We start from the raw sequence: 19,543 nt of genomic DNA, 5'->3' as shown, positions 1-19,543 counted from the left end.
ACGAGCAGGTACATACGTATTTTCTTCTACGGCCTTTCTTATTAAAGGATGGCAAACTGCAGACATGCTTACATGTTGCTTTTCTCACTTAACAATATATCCTGGGAATGACGACGTGAGTGCACAGAGCTCTCCCACACACTTTATACAGCTGTGGACTGTACCGTGTGATGTTCCAGTTCACTATTTAGGTCATTTTCAATTATCTTGTCATTACAGCCAATGCTGCATTGAGCAACCTTGTGCACATGGGCTTTCGCACTGCTGGAAGGTATCATCCGGTATTTTCCTATAACTGCAAATGCCAGGTCAACAGCTAAGTTTCTCCTGGTTCCATAGGGATTGCAAGTTCCTCTCCAGAAAGGGAACGTTAAGTCTTCACTTTAACCAGGAACACGACATTTCACCGACAGAATGTGTTGTCATACTTGTACATTAAACTTCTTCCAATCTCATAGGAGAGAAATGGTATGTTTTAATTTGCATTTCTCTGTTTGAAGTTTATTTTTTGGCAGCACCATGAAGCATGTGGGACCTTAGTTCTCTGACCAGGGGTCAAGCCTGTGTCCCCTACAGTGGAAGTGTGGTCTTTTTTTAATTAGGCTATGATGCTTCGACACAATGGGTCTTCAATGAGGCACGTGGGATGTAGTTCCCTGACCGGGGATCAAACCCAGGCCCCCTGTGCTGGGAGCAGAGAGTCTTAACCAATGACCACCAAGGAAGTTATAAGTTCTGTTTTAATTTTGAAATACATTTTAGGGGCACTTCTGCTAATCTTTTTTTGGTGAACTTTTTCCTAGCAGGTTTTTGCCTCTTGTCTTTCAGTTTTTAAGAGCTGCCTGATGATTTTCCAAAGCTAATGCATGAACACTAAGTATATACACTGGCACCTTGTTCCCTATCCTGAATCCAAGCAAGTGAGCCCTGTTGTCTAGTATATGCCAACACGACACGAGAAACTCTGCTTCTGGGGTTAGGCTCTATTCTCATTGAACACCAAAGCACATGTGAACGCTTTCTAAGAAACACAGGGAGGTATAGTCAATTACATATCATGGAAGAGGGTCATCTTTTCCATTATTATGGTTTCCTTTTTGTATTATTTTTTAGTTCACAGTCAAACCTTGGGCTGCCAACCTTAGTACTGTGCTTAGATGAGGCTTCACTAGCTACAAGAAAATAAATGTTTAATGTTTTCCAAAGCCAAACAGAATTTTTGGAGTGATTAAATATTTTAGTATCATATACATTCCTACTCTATTAGAAGAAAATTATGGACTATTTTCCTGTGACTACTAAGCTACTTTAAAAAGTATACACACGTATGTATAACCGAATCATTTTGCTGCACACCTGAAACGAAAATGATATTCTAAATCAACTATACGTCAATAAAAAAATTAGTAAGTGCATGAAGATATAGTTTTGCTTTCACATATTGTTTGAATTGTATATCCAATTATATGCTACTCTTTCAAAAATTTGGTCTTAATTCAGTTTTGTTAAATCCAGAAGGCAAATTATAATGCTGTCTTTATGAAGATTACCATTTTGTGATGTTACATGTTGAGACATTAAAAGTTGTATTTTTTAGTGATTGATTTTCTAGCTCTTAAAACATGTCCATGGATGCTACAAAAATTGATCAAAGATCATTTGAAGACTCAAAGTTTTAAAAGGTTCGGTTCCAGGCATCACCATTACATTATTTGTGAAACAGGAGAGCAGAAGCCAGACAGTAATGCTGCTTCGTCGACTGAAGTAAAGGATTCACCACACGTATCTTAATGGCAGGTGAGGTGTGCAGAGAAAGTGGTGTTAACTACACAGAAGCCCCTACATGCCCCTGCTGCCCAAGTCCCGAGGCAGGGAAGGCTGTGTATAGGGGTTGCATTTGAGGGCTCCAGCTCTTCTAGGGCTTTCCTGGTGGCACAGATGGTAAAGAACTCGCGTGTAATGCAGCAGACTTGGGTTCGATCCCTGGGTCAGGAACATCCCCTGGAGAAGGGAATGGCAATCCACTCCAGTATTCTTGCCTGGAAAATCAGAGGAGCCCGGTGGGCTAGTCCATAGGGTCCCAAAAGTCGGATGTGACTGAGCACGCATGCACGCTCTTCTTAGGTTATTAAAATACATGTGCTTTGTTGTTGTTTTTTACCATTACTTTCTGTTTTTATACTTGATTTATAGAAGAATTAGAGGAGACAGTGTGGAAAAGGAATATGTTAAGCTTCTGGAAAAATTAATGGCAGCTGAAGATTCATCCTCTTCCTGGTTGAGTGGAACAAGTCCTCGTTGTTTCAACTTGTCCTGCCCACCACCGATGAGTGAACGGGAAGACTGGGAATTTGGTAAGACCACTTTCAGTGAAAAACAAGTATAGTAAAAATACTCAGGAACCTCGATTTCCCCTCACCTTCCCCTCTGCCCTCAAGGAGCTCGTTAAAACTAAGATAGCATTAGGTGACTTATCCAAAGAGCAATGTCAAAGCTTTGACAGAGCATTGCTGAATCTTCCGGAAAGACGGGCGGAAAGCTGAAGTCAGTGAGTAGATTGAAAGCAGCTGGTTTCATTCTTAAAAATACTTGCTTATATACGTCATTAATAACAACGAATTTTAATACTGTTGAAAAGATTTTTATCACATTCTAGCAAAATTTTTAAAAAGGGTAGTGTTAAAACATTGACCCTTTTAAAAAATATGCTTAAATACACATCAAAGCTGTGGATGGACTAAAAAATTAACTTCTAAAAAAGGATGTGGTCATAATAAAAAAAAGAACATTTTTATACATAGGATTTTATTTTGCACTGCTATAACAATTTCATTATAGACCAAGGGAGATAAAAAGAAAAAGGGTAAAACCACCACACTGAGTAAATTACTAAAGCTTTTCTACATTTAACAGGATTTTCCATCTGGTAGATTTATTGTCATATCCCCTTCAAAACAGACAAGATGCTTACCATATTTTAAAGATTATAGGTTGCCACTGAAAGAAAAATTTTACACAGTTCACTGTACATCAAGGTTGAAAAACTGTCCTGCATGAAAAATAGAAATCATGTGAATAAAAGGAAAAGAAAACATTATTGTTGAAAGAAAGATTAAAGTCCTTGCAACGTGCCATCTACACGTGGACGCTCGTTCCTCCTGGAGTCCCTCAGGTGGAGGAGTCCTTGCTTCTGCCCAGCTCTCTCATCATACTGTGTTTCTACCCAATGGGATACGTTAAGGCAAACAAATCCTTCTCTGAAGAGGTCTTACAGAAACTGTGGACAAATAGCAAACTTTTGGCATTAAAACAGGTTAACACACACACAGCCTTTAGTAATAATGTACATTTAAGCATATTTCTCTTGGACTAGTGACAAGGAAAAATGAACATGCTTGTTAACAATGTCAAAAAGTTTTAAAATTCAGTGTCCAAGCAATTCCTAATGATGCTTCTGTAGCTTTAAGCTCTAAACAGTATAGAATTTATGCAAATGCATTAAAGAATTCAAGCTTGGCAAATTACACCCAAGCAGGTTATTAAACTATATATACAGAAAGTAAATGATAAATACAGAATTAAAAGAGTCCTTCTGTTTTCCTTAGAGCCTTGAAAATTGACAAACTTTTGAGGACAGTTCTATAATATTAAACATTAGGTAACCACGCGTGTGGGGAAACCTAACTCCACAAACTGATTTAAAATACTCAGGATGACTCTGTAGTGTTTCATACAATTCAGTTCGTTGGTAGGGGCACGAGACAACATTTAACAAAAATAATCACATCAATTGACCTAGAAATCAAATGCAAATAGATATGAATACAATCTCCAAAATCTGTCTTTTTAAGTGAACATTAACCATTTATTCAAAGTTATACAAGAATTTGAAGGATTAAAGTCTTCTGTGACATAAAGCCATTTCAAACAGTTTCATGTCTCAGCGGAGCGGGAGGAGAGGGTGAAAGGATAGGTGAGCAGCCCCTTTCAGGCAGCAAGGCTGGACAAACAGACTCAACAGCAGCCCCCCCCAGCCTGCTGTCCTCCCTGGCTGCCTGCGTGTGTGGCATTGGTAGCAGCATGCTGAGGGCCAATTTTAATGCCGTTTGCCTGCAATAAGAGAGAAAAGGATAATATAAAAGTCGAGTTTAAGAAATCCTTTGGTTTCTTAATGGTACAATATTACCAAACAACTAAAATATATTTTTAAAACACATCTATTAAGCAAAATTTTGGCAACAATTAAGACAGTATCTCTCAGGGAATGTTTCTTTCTTTTAAAGTAATACTGTGGAAATATTCCTGAAGACAATTCCTTATCATGGTCAGGTACTAGGTTAACAGAAACCGGAGTGCTGCTTTTAAGGGAATTCTCACAATGGACAGACTGTTTAAAACAAAAGCATTAAAGGAGGAAAATGTGCAAATCTTATGCCGCTCTCACACAGCGGACAACCTTTCCTCTAGACAGCGTTTCTGCTCCATGTTGAATCAGCTGTACAGGCTAAGGGCATATGAGTGTTCTGTGTCATCAATAATTTCTATGATCCCCAAAGACATGGCAGCTTGCCAGGAACCCACACACAGAGTGGTTCTTTCATTCATCAAACTCACACTTATGTCTTAACCCTCACTCCCTCAAGTGGATTTTACCTAAAAATACAACGCACGGAGAAAAGTAATACAGTAGCTTCAGAAATTAAGCTCTTAAGGAAACTTGACGTCACAGTAAATCTCAGATTTATAGTGCTTGGCAGTTGTTCTGCAACAGTAGTAGCCTTGGGGTTTCTGGCACTGGCTCAGTATTGACAGCAGCTGATGTGGTTTCTTTTCGCTCTTTTGACTCCTCTTTAATAAAAAGCATGCCCTATGGCTCATTGGTTTTGCCCCCTCTGGGCTGGTAGCAACTTCTTGAGGAATCAAGGAGTCAGACTTGGCAGTAGGCCAAATAAATCGCACGGCCTGTTGGCTCCTGACAGCACGTTACAATCAAAGCCGCACCAGGCACAGTAAAGCAGTCAGCTACTATATGAAACCAGACAGACACGATGAACGTGCCCTTTTTCATAGAGGCCCAATTACTGTTCAATTTATACGGCATTAGTCTCTGAGCGGTGTCGCCGCGAAATTAACTCAAGCTCTACTGCCATAGAAACTTTATCACTACAGATTAAACTTTATCACTACAGATTAACAGAAATTGAAAAATCAAGTACTTTTTGGAAACCCTGTGTGAACTGTTGCTTGTTTTAGCAAAGAATACGGAGGCAAATAAAAAGAGCCTCTTGTGTCCTGGCCAGGAGAGACACACATATAATGTCCTTCCAACACAGGGCCTTCCTCACTGCACCTGGGGGAGGTAGAAGGGGTTTTCTCTTAGAAGCAAGAAATCCTAACATGGACTGGCAAAAACATTTATGTAAAAGTAATATACCCTGTTCACATAAAAATTCTAAAATAAATAAGGATAAATGCACAGTGGGGATTTAGGTCAAAATGATGGCTTCTGGTAAACACTCTGAATTATTTGCTTCAAATTTTTATATTTTATCCTAATCACGATCAAATCTGGCTCAGAATATTTTACAAAAAGAGAGAAAAGAAAAGCTACCCACAAAAACCAAACAACCAGCGCCAACTGCCAATTACATGTATTAACTCGGTCTCCTGAAAACACGCTATGCTGAACTGGGAGTAATTTCCAAATTGGGCATTTCCCTCTTCCGCACCAGACAACAGAGAGAGCATCCTGCACTAGGAACATTGCACATGCACATTTACACACTAGGAAATTATTCCCCAAAGCAGGCGACACCATATGGATGTGTGGATCAAAGTGGATTTTCTTCTCTTTGGAGGATTTCTATTATTTTGCACTGCTTGCAATAAATGGACAGGGTCACTTACTTTAATCTGTTTTCATAGATAAACTGATGCTTTACAAAACATAAAGATTCAGCTATTAAACAACATACAACAAACTTTCAATTACATGATGATAAACTAATGTTTAACTGACAGCACAGATCCATTTTAGGAATTTTTAAAAATATAAATTCTTGACTCCAAGTAATTAAAACTCAATTCTAGATTAATTATTAGCCAATTATAGTTATATGTTTATACCTCATTATTAATGTCAAAGACTCCTTCTTGGATTTTTTCATAAATTTCTTTTGCTGTATTAATAAATGCCTGAAATATAAGATAGAGAAGTTAATTTAAATTATTTAAAACCACATAGTAAAAGAACATTATATAAAAAGGTCTATAAAATATCACAATGTTCAACATAAGAAAATCAACCAATGTAACACATCATATTAATAGAATAAAGGACAAAAATCATATGGTTGTTTTAATAGATGCAGAAAAAGCATTTGACAAAATCCAACACCTTTTCACAATAAAAGCATTCAACAAACTAGATATTGAAGGGGACTTCCTCAACCCGATAAGCCACATCTAAGAAAACCCAGAGCCAGTATCAGACCCAGTGGTGAAGTGTGAAAGCCTCGCCTAAGATTCAGAACAAGACGAGGATGTGTGGGAACTAACACAATCAGTCATAAAGTGGAAACAATACACCTGTTCACCAGCTGGTGAATGAAAACCAAAATGTGGTGCAACTCATACAGTGGAATAATATTCAGCCCTAAAAATATAAAGTACTGATTCATGAGACAAGGTGGATGAACTCTGTGAAGTAAAGTAAGCCAGATATGAGAGGTCACACAGTACGATTCCATTTACGTGAAACGTGCAGAAGAGGTCAACCCACAAAATGAAAATAATTATTGGCTGCCAGGGATTACGCGAAGGGAGGGATGGAGTGATGAAAATATTCTGAAAGACAGTGGAGATGGTCGCAGGACTCTGAACATACTAAAATCCACTGAATCATACCCTTTAAAAAAGGGTAAATTTTATGACATGTGAATTATATTTCAAAAGAAAAAAAATCATGGCTGGGGAAAAGGAAGACCAAAACATAAGAACAGCACACATGTGAAAAACAAATCAACTAGGTAAGCTGCATAGACACCCATGATGTAACTAGCTTACTCCTGGAGGTCACTGTTCCACACAGCATCCTGTTTGCCAGACAACGTGTTACTTAACATACAGTTCAGGGGGGAAAGGATCAAAGGGTGCTCATTATAGAGAGATAAAGGCAGTTCAACTTCTATGTCATGTTGAATCAAGTTTCGTCCTTTTCCCATGTAGCATACTACTAAATTAATTCAGAAACAGCCTATATTTATGTTAAGATAATAAGATATTTTACACATTATTCCCAGTGCTGCAGAAGATGTATATAAACTCAGCTTTTAAACCACCAGATTTGAGAGATAATAGTGTTAATATTATATTCAATTAGCAGTCTATGAAAACTCATAAAAGAAGGTTGTTCTCCACTACTACTGATACAGACAATTCAAAATTTAAAAAGTAAACAGGTCCATGGAGCAGAACTTATCAGACCTTCCGTCTTTTCTACACTGGAAACAACTGACTGCTGAACTTGCCACCGGAGCTTTTGTTTCCTAATTAACAGGACTGATATGTTTTCACCTTTAAAGGCCTTACAGCTCCCCAGAGTAATCAATCTCCTGCAGCTCAATTACTGCACCAAGAACACACCAGTCGGTGCCGGGACGTGCGCGACAGTGGCGGGGGCACAGAGGTATGAATATGCATCAGCTCTAAGTGGCTGATCGAATCATCAGAGAGGGTCATGAGAACTTGCAGCAAAATAATGAGAAGAATTAATCACTGCAGATTCACAAGGCACTCAGGAAGCCAATGTGCTTTTCATGTGTGCACATTGGAGTTAAAGTGAAGGAGAAATTGGCTTTCAGCCAACTATGAATTGATTCACATTCCTCAAAATGGAGGTTATCCTTATAAGTAAGGGAAAACCTAACTCTATTTCCAATAACATGTCAATTACAGTGATGGCCGGGCTAACTAAACATTGAAAGTCAACAGATTCATAAATTCACAGGGTTGGAATCCTTTTCAGGGGCACCCACACTGTGTACGTTTCATTAGAACATCAGACAGAATTACAAGGTCGCATAAATGAGCTATAACTTCATATAAACAAGGATTTTTATTATGAAGATCATTACACATGCCAATGGATGTAAATACATTGACTTTTTTGCCAATCTATTGATCAATTACTTAAAAAACTGGCTTGATAGCTACATTTTTATTTATGCTAAATTTTCTAAATCACTATTAATTTTATCACTTGAACAGTACGTTAAGCAAGCACATTCAAGAACAGTTGTACCCAATGGACGTAGGATGTATTTTATATCTGAAAGATATGCAATTAACTCAATTATAATTAAATATAACAGTTATCTTTTATAATTCCCATCATCTCAATGAAATACTATTTGGACAATACTACATTTACTTGTCATCCAAATCTGATTACATATTAAAAACACTGAAATTAAAACATTTTCCACTTCTTTCAGCACATTATAGAGAGGATACTATATAAATGGATTGGTTCATTTATATCATAGCAACGATTAATAGTTAATATATATTACTAAGTGATTAATGATTAATTTTAATGATACCTTAAGAGTTTAAAATCAATGTAACAGACGTAGGCAGTAGTATACTCTTTTATGCACTGAAATTGAATTCCCAAATATAATGACACATTAACCAAATACTGTTAAGGTTTAGTAGAGATAAAATAAAACTTCTAAGAGAAGAGCCTTGTCTGTCACAGATAGTAACTGTCCACTCACGCTGCAAAGCATTTCAAAACTCAGAAAGACAAGAGATACATATCTGTTATAATAATTGACTAGAATTTTCTTTCATTGCTCATTTCACTCCAGTCACTAAAAAGCAATCTCCACATATATTTTCCTTTTTTTACTGGAGGATAATTGCTTTACACTGCTTCTGCTGTACAGCAGCGTGAATCAGCTGTATGTATACACATATCTTCTCCCTCTTGAACCTCCCTCCATCCCCCATCCCACCCCTTCATATATATTTTTAAAGGAACAGATGTAATAGTCCGAAATACCTCTAGAACACAGAAAAAAAAAAATCGAAGTAATTAACATTAAATCATTACAAAGCCTTTACACCAGGCTCATGTTTTGCCTTTTATTTTTTTCAGTTGCACTGCATAGCACGCACGATCTTAGTTTCCTGACCAGGGATTGAACCCGGGGCCCCGACAGTGAGCGTGCCAAATCCTAACCACTGGTCCACCAGGGAATTCGCTAAAGCTTATGCTTTAATAGGACAGTCTTAAATTGAAATTCCTTCCAATTTTAGACATCATTTTAATTAGTTTTACTTTTTCTATTCCCCAGGCTACCGAAGCAAATTATGAAAAGGAGGGGAAAGAAGACTGGCAAAGTGAGTGAGTGAGAAGGGTGTGTCTTGAGTGGCCGGTGGGGATGCACATGCACAGCATTGGGGACCAAGCCACACTCTGGATTGGCTGCGGAGCCATGGGCCTGTGCAGACCGGGCTCACTGCTCCTGATGGAAGAGAGTACCTGTTGACCAAGATGGCCCAAGTCATCAAGGAGAAAGAGGCTCAGGATTTAACATAAAACAAAACACATTTTTGAAATACCTTCATCATTCTTACAGATTTCAATGTTACCAGGAAAAGACTGTGTAACAATTAACTTATCTGGAATAGTTATTTCCTTACTCTCAGAAAAATGAAGCAAGATGATGGCAGAACTCCAGAAATTTTTCAGCACTGGTTAATTAACATAATACTTTGAAAACATGACATCCTAAAGATCACTGCAGCTTTCTGCAACACATTAAGTCAGAACCACAAATGTTACATTCATCTCTATTCCATGTTTCAAACAGTCAAATCTGAATAAATAGGTTACAAGACAGGAAAAAAAAAAAACAGCTGAGAAACTGATGTGAAAGGATTTCATTAGGCCTGTGAGACAATCCAGGCACATCCATGGTTAAGAAGTATAAACAGATGTCCTTGCAGCCAACCTACCCTGGCGAGGCCTGGCCTCCCATGCAGCGCCCATGCCGGCACCTGAAGCCCAACTCTCTCCGTTTCCCATTAGCTCTCTGCTCTGCTCTCTGATTAATTGCCGTGTCCAGTTCCTTACCTTTATTAGCCATTAACTGCCTTCCACTTCAGACACTAATCTTTCAACCCCTGGCAGTAGTTACCTGAGTGATGCTTGATAATACCTTGCCTTACTGAGGTTAAGTTTTCAGGGACTTCTATAGCACAAATTAAAATATACATAACCACAAGAAATAAAGTGTATATCCCACCGACCACCTGGCCTTTATCCAAGGGTGAAAGTGAAGTCGCTCAGTCGTGTCTGACTCTTTGTGACCCCATGGACTGTAGCCTACCAGGCTCCTCCGTCCATGGGATTTTCCAGGCAAGAATACTGGAGTGGGTTGCCATTTCCTTCTCCAAATTATCCAAGGGCACCTACTCCATTGTTGACTGAGCTGGTACTTCTCGGGGTATGGATGAAAGGTTCGGGGATAAGGATGATGTAGATAGATCCTACTGCTGCTGAACTGAACCAGTTTAGTCAAAAGGATCTCAGCACGAGTGCTGATATTTCAGCTGCAGATGCAGGAAACGTAAACGCTCTGCCCTGACTGACAGAGGGAGGGTGTGTACAGGGGGCAGGATGGGGGCAGGGCCGGCTGTGGACAGTGCACCCAGAGTGCCTTCTCAGCCAACAAGAGGGAACACAGACAAAGGGGAACACGGAATCATGGTTTGTTTTTATTAGGGGTTTTACAGTTTTTAAGGCAAAATATTGAAAATAAATTGTCTATTAACAGAGTAACATTTAAATTATTTCCTTGTGTAACATGCTGCCACCTGGTGGCCAGATAAAAGTTACAGCATCTGTTAGGTGAGAATTCAAAATAAATAGAAGTATCTCAGTGGAAACAGTGTCAGACTTTATTTTTTTGGGCTCCAACATCACTGCAGATGGTGACTGAAGCCATGAAATTAAAAGACGCTTACTCCTTGGAAGGAAAGTTATGACCAACCTAGATAGCATATTCAAAAGCAGAGACATTACTTTGCTAACAAAGGTTCGTCTAGTCAAGGCTATGGTTTTTCCAGTAGTCATGTATGGATGTGAGAATTGGACTGTGAAGAAAGCTGAGCACCGAAGAATTGATGCTTTTGAACTGTGGTGTTGGAGAAGACTCTTGAGAGTCCCTTGGACTGCAAAGAGATCCCACCAGTCCATTCTAAAGGAGATCAGTCCTGGGTGTTCTTTGGAAGGAATGATGTTAAAGCTGAAACTCCAGTACTTTGGCCACCTCATGCAAAGAGCTGACTCATTGGAAAAGACTCTGATGCTGGGAGGGATTGGGGGCAGGAGGAGAAGGGGATGACAGAGGATGAGATGGCTGGATGGCATCACTGACTCGATGGACGTGGGTTTGGGTGAACTCTGGGAGTTGGTGATGGACAGGGAGGCCTGGCGTGCTGTGATTCATGGGGTCACAAAGAGTTGGACACGACTGAGCGACTGAACTGAACTGAACTGATTTCAGTTTTACTTAGACATCCAGAATAGATGTTAAAGGGCAAAGTGCCCTGTAAAATAAGCGACTCTTTGGTTCTCCCTGAGAACTGGGAAAAGGAACTAGAGTGTTGCTGAATTCTCATCTCCATTGCTTAATCAATGCCATGGACAATACTGGTGTTCATTTGCCAAAGCTTATATTAACCCATATTTACCAAGTATTTACTGTATGGGTGGGTCACTATGCTAAGTGATTTACACAGGTTCTCATTATTTCTGAAAAGAAGTTCAAAATATGTGTAAAAATGAGGAAGTTAATTTTGTGAGTTGAATCTGTACCTGCAAGCTTGTTAGCAGAACAGAAGGTGGGGCTCTGAAGCAGGCTTGGGGGTGGGTGTCAAAGGCCAGTGTCGCCTCTTACCACATGTGACCTCTCTGTAAAACAGGGGCCACTACGATGCCTACGCCATAGACTTGTTGGAGGAAGAAGGTTAAGCACTGAGACCAGCGCCTGGCTTGTAGGTACACCTTGGCGCAGCTCCCACCACAAGGATATGAGGGCAAGATAGCTATGGGAACCACAGGAACAGCAGGGACATAGCAGCAGGACCCCTGGTGAATTAAAACATCCTGATTAAATAAAACCAAGTATCAAAAGGTAAACTAGCAACACATAATGTGTACACAGTGAGCCCTCAAGAAGAAAGTGCACTGAGATACGACTCTGATATTATGCAGAGATAGGACAGTCTTGTGAAAAGGATATCAGCTAGAATTCAAGATGGGGCAGTTTACACACGAACCTTCTTCAAATCCTGTGACTGATTCTGTCTGCTTTAGCTTCAAGGGGAGAGGCCTCCCACACACAATGACTCCTAACTGTTTCACGGACACCCCCCGTAGGGGCCACCCCTGGGGGGATGAGTGAGGAAGGAGGCGGCCACTGGCAGGAGAACCAGGGCACAGCCCCCATTCCACAGTAGAGCCATTCTGCTCTTCTTTCCTTCATCTAGTTTCCTGTGTTCTATTAGAAGAGAGAACAGCTGCTGAATCTACTGACCTGTAATATTCTCACTGTACAAACACCACAGACTGAGCTGCAAAAGGAGAAACGACTTGCCCAAGAACAGGCAGGCAACACTGGAGCAGAAGCAGGATGAAGATCCTGCCCACATTTATCCTCTTTTTATTACGATTTCTTATCTTCACTACAACTCAAAGGAATTTTCATTTATTTTGCTTACATGGCCATTAAAACTAAACATAAAAAGCACATACTTCTCATATCCTTAAAAAAAACTTCTAGCTAGCTAGAAGTTGTTTTGGATGGCTAAGTTTGTTTCTGTGTTACTTATAACACAGAGATGTATTTAATTCTGTGGTTAATTTAGTTCTTCCATTCAACAAGCATGCTGAACACCTGAATTATACCAGGCACTGAGCATGCAGTCACATCCTCAGGTACATGCACGTTTTGATCTCAAGGATGTGGTAACACAGGACAGATGTAAACCCAAGATTGGAACACAGCACAGAAACTTCCACAAGAGTTGTTCAGAAGGGGTAATGTGGCATGACTTACTTACTAAGGATAAGTAAGTTCCCACTCATTTTTAAGAAAAATCAGGGGAGGAAAGACCACCCTGCACAGAGGGGCAGATTTTAAGCTTAGTTAACGTGGAAGCTGGGGACAGTGAGCCATGGGAGATGAGGATAAAGAGGTGCCCAGGGAACTCTGAAAAGGGAAGAAGTCTGGGGACAAAATCAGAGGGTAGTTTAGAGGAGGAGTTAAGAGGAGGCAAGGCTGGTGAAAGGAAGGCCAGTAAGGAGTTTAGGACAATAATCAAGGTAAGAGGTGAAGGCCTGACAAATTGTAACAGTGGCAACCAGAATAGAAAGCAAAGATCAAACTTTATATCTCCTCTTGAGAAATTAATAGGACTTGATAAAGAACAGGAATAAGATGATAAGATGTTTAAGGATGACTCCATTTTTGGCTTAAGTGACTGAGATGGAAGGGTGTATCGTGAATCAGGTTTTAAGGAGGGAATGCAAAGTGTATTTTAGACACATGGAACTCTACTGCTGATGGGAAAGCCTTGAGGGCTGGTGATCTATAGAGTTGTGTGAGTGTTTAAGTGTGTGACATGCACATAGCAGCATGACTGTCTTCAGAAATGTCTAGCTCCCCTGGTTTAGAAGTAGAGAAATTGGATGTAACTTTGAAAAGTTAGTCTGGTTCTGATCATTCCTGAAGTTCCCTAGGATGATGGCCAAACAGGGGGGTGGGGGGTGGGGGGAGTCGGGGAAAGAGGAGAAACCTTCTAATCTTTGGAAGGGAGCAGTAAACATTTATTACACTAAACCCCCCTAGAGCAATGCTGGAAACTTGCTAAGGTCAGGTCAGATTTACAGTGAAAAGCCCTGTGGAGAGTACATCATTCGAAATGCCAGGCTGGATGAAGCACAAGCTGGAATCAAGATTGCTGGGAGAACTATCAATAACCTCAGATATGCAGATGACAACACCCTTATGGCAGAAGCGAAGAAGAATTAAAGAGCCTCTTGACGAAAGTGAAAGAGGAGAGTGAAAAAGTTGGCTTAAAGCTCAACATTCAGAAAACTAAGATCATGGCATCCGGCCCCATCACTTCGTGGCAAATAGATGGGGAAACAATGGACACAGTGAGAGACTTTATTTGGGGGGGCTCCAAAATCACTGCAGATGCTGACTGCAGCCAGGAAATTAAAAGACACTTGCTCCTTGGAAGAAAAGCTATGACCAACCTAGACAGCATATTAAGAAGTAAAGACACTATTTTGCCAAAAAAGGTCTGTCTAGTCAAAGCTATGATTTTTCCAGTAGTCATGTACTGATGTGAGAGTTGGATTATAAAGAAAGCTGAGCGCCAAAGAATTGATGCTTTTGAACTGTAGTGTTGGAGAAGACTCTTGAGAGTCCCTTGGACTGCAAGGAGATTAAACCAGTCAATCCTAAAGGAAATCAGTCCTGAATATTCATTGGAAGGACTGATGCTAAAGCTGAAACTCCAATACTTTGGCCACCTGATGCGAAGAACTGACTCACTGGAAAAGACCTTGATGCTGGGAAAGACTGAAGGCAGGAGGAGAAGGGGACAAGAGAGGATGAGATGGTCAGATGGCATCACTGACTCAATGGACATGAATTTGAGTAAGCTCTGGGAGTTGGTGATGGATAGGGAAGCCTGGTGTGCTGCAGTCCATGGGGTCGAAAACAGTCGGATATGACTGAGCTACTGAAGTGAACTGAACGACCCTGTGGAACTCACAACACTGAGTACAGGGCTAAGGGGACAGCAAACCCCTCAGTTTACACCCACAGTCCAGCTCTACGAAACACCTGTTCTGCCACTTACAACACAGCCCAAGGCAAGGAAGGTGTCATCTCATTTGGAATTCAGTCTGTAGATCTCCAAGTACCAGGAGCGGACACCAGTATTAACAAGAGGCCTTGAAACTGGTCTTCTTGGTTACTGAAGTCTTATCGTCACAGGCTTCCCCCCAAGACACAGAAATCCACTGATCCTTCAGGTTAGATGTCCTGGCAGATGACTACAACCTGTCTCTGGGTTAGCATGCTGTGTTTTCACTTATTATCTTGGCTCTTATCTTTAGTACTTCAGCAACTAAGTCAGGAATTTCCAGCCCTGATTTTTCAATAGTTTAAGATATTTTTAATTACTAAACTTTTGCCTCAATTTTTTTTGACATCTTTAGAAAGTTGGCCTGCTGCTTCTGGGAAGGGGTACTTGTTCTCGCCTGCTGTAATCTTTGAGGCAGTTATTCCTGGGTCTATAAAAAACCCTTTCAAACCACAAAGACTCCAGGTAACTACCAGAGGGAGCTCCCAATCAAAGGATAAGCCAGTCTATTCATCAGTGTTTGCAAGAATCTCACAGGTTTTAGAACACTTAGGGCAAAGAAGGTTTTGGACAGAATTCCACCTACAGATTAACAAGCGGGACCAAAGCAGAAGTTGACTAAAGACTGCAGCCAGAGGAGAAGGGCTAAAGAAATTAAGGAAATACTTAACCATCCACATTTACCTACTGTGTGTGGAAAAAACTGTGCTAGATATTTGGAGATGCCAAGATAAAAAGATGGTCTACGTTTTCAAGGAATTCTGTCCTTACGTTGAGCCAGAGTGAAAAACAAGAGTCATGACAGTCATGAGAGTGTGAAGATAAAGCCATGACCAGAATGACACAGGAATGAATAAGCACAGAGAAACAAGCACATAGGGGGACTGTGTGGATGGTGGGTGATGGTGGAGGGCGGGGTGTGTGTGTGTCCCGTGTCACAGCATTCCATGAGGGGCAAGGAGACTCAACGACATAATTGAAGGCTCAGGTTGGAAAGGGGGCATTTCAAGTGCCGAGAAAACTTTCTGTGGATGCACTCCCACTTTAACATGAAGAGTGAGGAGGGAAGGACTGGCAAATGAAGGGCCTGTCTTCCAAGCCAAGGAGTGTGATTCTGAAGTGGTGGGGAAACACTGGAGGGTTTTAATTTCAATTTTCCTTTTTTAGAAAGGTGTTACAGGCAAGAGTGTGGAAGACTGAAAAATGAAGATGGGGAGTCCAGTTAGGAAGCTATCATAGAAGAGGACAGTGTGGAGAGATACTTAAATTAATAGGCAGAAATAGTAATACACATGTGGAGAGCAACACATAGTAACTGAGTGTGAAGAGGCAGGGAAGGGGGGTGCTCTGGGATACAGGAAAGCGGACTTCGCAGACTAGAGGAGAGAAGGCGCAGCAGCGGTCCAAGTGGAGCTGGACACACAGTCTAAGAAGGGTATTCCTGGATTCAGGTGATAATTTCAACATGGAAATAACAGACAGTAAAGAAGTCTGGGAGGCACAGATAAAAAGAAGATTATGATATCATGAGCTAAGAAAAAAGAAAGTTTATAGAAGACTGAGTGGTCGGAAGTACCACATACCCCCCAGGGACTGTTAAAGTTAAGAAGAGAAAAGATTTGTTAGGTGAGGCAACTAGGAGGTCCCAGCAAGACCCCGGGTGTGATGGCTGAAGTCAGACTGGGAACCTAGCTCTGAAAAAGAATGAGGAAACAGAGTGTGGTGCGCAGGCTGCTCACCGCAGTGGCTTCTCGTGCAGCAGAGCACAGGGTCTAGGCCCATAGGCTTCAGCAGTTGCAGCTCTCGGGCTCCGGAACACAGGCTCAGTAGTTGGGGTACACAGACTTGATTGCTCCATGGCATGTGCAATCTTCCCAGACCAGGGATCAAACCCGTGTCCCCTGCATTGGCAGGTGGATTCTTATCCACTGTGCCTCCAGAGAAGGCCCCTTTTTGTGTGACTATAGATGATACTGTATTTTAAATTTTGGTGTTCATTGTAGATATATGGAAATACAGTAGATTTTAAAAATATGCCTTGTATACTATGAACTTGCGGAACTAACTTACTAGCTCTAGTTTATTTTGTAAATCCCTTGGCCAGAGGACTGGAAAAGGTTAGTTTTCATTCCAATCCCAAAGAAGGGCAATGTCAAAGAATGTTCAAACTACCACACAAGTATATTCATTTCACATGCTAGCAAGGTAATGCTAAAAATCCTTCAAGCTAGACTTCAACAGTACATGAACAGAGAACTTCCAGATGTACAAGCTGGATTTAGAAAAAGCAGAGGAACCAGAGCTACCAGAGATCAAATTGCCAACATCTGTTGGATCACAGAAAGCAAGGGAATTACACACAAACACATACTTCTGCTTCACTGACTATGCTAAAGCCTCTGACTGTGGAAAACTCCTAAAGAGATAGGAATACCAGACCACCTTACCTGCTTCCTGAGAAACCTGTATGCAGGTCAAGAAACAACAGTTAGAACCAGACATGGAACAATGGACAGGTTTAAAATTGGGAAAGGAATATATCAAGGCTGTATACTGTCACTCTGCTTATTTAACTTACATGCAGAGTACATCATGCAAAATGCCAGGCTGGATGAATTACAAGCTAGAATCAAGGCTGCCAGGAGAAATATCAACAACCTCAGATATACAGATGATATCACTCTAATGGCAGAAAGCAAAGAGGAACTAAAGAGCCTCTTGAGGAAGGTGAAAGAGCAAAGTGAAAGAGCTGGCTTAAAATGCAACATTCAAAAAACAAAGATCATGGGATCAGGTCCCATCACTTCATGGCAAATTGATGGGGAAACGATGGACTTTATTTTTTTGGGCTCTAAAATTACTGTGGATGGTGACTGCAGCTATAAAATTAAAAGATGCTTGCTTCTTGGGAGAAAAGCTATGATAAACCCAGACAGCACATTAAAAAGCAGAGACAACACTCTGCCAACAAAGGTTTGTATAGTCAAAGCTATGGTTTTCCCAGTAGTTATGTACTATGGAAGAATTGGACCATAAAGAAAGCTGAGTGCCAAAGAATTGATGGTTTTGAACTGTGGTGCTGGAGAAGACTGTTGAGAGTCCCTTGGACAGCAGAGAGATCAAACCAGTCAATCCTAAAGGAAATCAACCTTGAACTTTCATTGGAAGGACTGATGCTGAAGCTGAAGCTCCAATACTTTTGCCACTTGATGCGAAAAGTTAACTCACTGGAAAAGACCCTGATGCTGAGAAAGACTGAAGGCAGGAGAAGGGGATGAGCAGGAGATAGTTGGATGGCATCAATGAATCAATGGACATGAGTTTGAGCAAATTCAGGGAGATAGTGAAGGACAAGGGAGCCTGGCGTGCTGCAGTTAAGGGGGTCACAAAGAATCGGACACGACTGAGAGACTGAACACCACCAAATTCTTGGGATTTCTACAGAGATAATCATATCATCCACAAATATAAACAACTTATTCCATCCTTTGTGAGCTGTATGCCTTTATTTCATGCCTTTATGCCATGTACTTATATCTTCTGGAAGGAACAAAACAGAAGAACACAACTTTCTGGATTGCCACTTACTCTCAAACCCAATCTGAGGTATATGAGGCAAAAATAAACCAAGGGAACCCCTGCTGCATCATTCCTCAGATCCCAGGGTCTCTAGCTGGTTGGCCTTTTTCTTGCCACCTTTCTGTCTTCTTATAATTGTTTTACATATAATGCTCAGAGTTTTAGTCGTACTCAGCAGGAAAAGTAGGTGGGAAGTCATTCTACTCCATGTTCTCAGATGCAGGAGTCCTTTGGTTATTATTTTCATGTTCAATTAGTTTCTAAGTTGTATACAGATTCAAGTTTGATTTCCTTTGGATCATAGAATGGACTTCCATCTTCTTATTTTGTCATGAAACATTTTTAGCTTTTAGGTAAGATCTCACATGTTATATTATGCAATGCTTATCTATGAATCCTTTAAAAATGGAATTTAAAAAGATTATCTCTTAATATCCTTCGCTTCTGAGAGGCAAATTAATTTACATGATTAAGAAAAGTGCTGTTCTCTCAAGAGTATGGACAATTCCTGCCCTGATCAAATTTAAACAATTATTTTCATTATTAACCACAGATACAGAATTTTTGTAATAATGCTGCCAAAACGTTAATGAAATATACTTCATTTAAATGTTCAGTCAAATGAGCAGTAATTTTCTACTTATAAATAAATACCTACTGTGACTTGTTAAAAATAAGAAAATGAACACAAAGGCTTCAGAGTTAAAACTAGAAATTCAGAATTACTTTCCGGTAGTGGCTGTCTTGTCATTTGACTTCATAGGACAGCTCTTTCATAAAATACAGATAGTTCTGGTTTTAAGGTTCTCAAAATCAGCAGAAAATACACTGTTAATAATCAATAAGGATATGTTTCATATGTCTTGAAACCACCACAACACACTAGCCCCTCCAGTTTCAAATCCAACACCTCTAGGAAAGGAATGCATCACTGAAACAGGCAACTTTCTATTTTAAGTTAAACAAGAGGACAGAATGGATTTCTCTCTGGGTTTGCTGTGTAAAGTAA

The 19,543-nt window shown here is 40.3% G+C and overlaps 1 protein-coding gene across 2 annotated transcripts in view; it reads right to left on the bottom strand.

The window, feature by feature from the left end:
- Positions 1-2,788: 2,788 nt before the first annotated feature.
- The window catches only part of RAB2A (RAB2A, member RAS oncogene family), a 69,975-nt gene continuing 53,220 nt past the window's right edge, over positions 2,789-19,543 (bottom strand). For both annotated transcript variants that reach the window (XM_055546062.1, XM_055546061.1), the window contains 2 exons: positions 6,127-6,195; positions 2,789-4,110 (listed from right to left, as the gene is read on the bottom strand). In XM_055546062.1, coding sequence (XP_055402037.1) covers positions 4,015-4,110; positions 6,127-6,195 — 165 coding nt within the window. In that variant the 3' untranslated portion in view covers positions 2,789-4,014. The remainder of the gene's footprint in view (positions 4,111-6,126; positions 6,196-19,543) is intronic.

The sequence above is a fragment of the Bubalus kerabau genome, chromosome 14, assembly GCF_029407905.1.
Source record: "Bubalus kerabau isolate K-KA32 ecotype Philippines breed swamp buffalo chromosome 14, PCC_UOA_SB_1v2, whole genome shotgun sequence".
Lineage (NCBI taxonomy): Eukaryota > Metazoa > Chordata > Mammalia > Artiodactyla > Bovidae > Bubalus > Bubalus kerabau.
The sequence above is the reverse complement of the archived record's forward strand: the minus strand, read 5'-3'. Positions and strand labels throughout refer to the sequence as shown.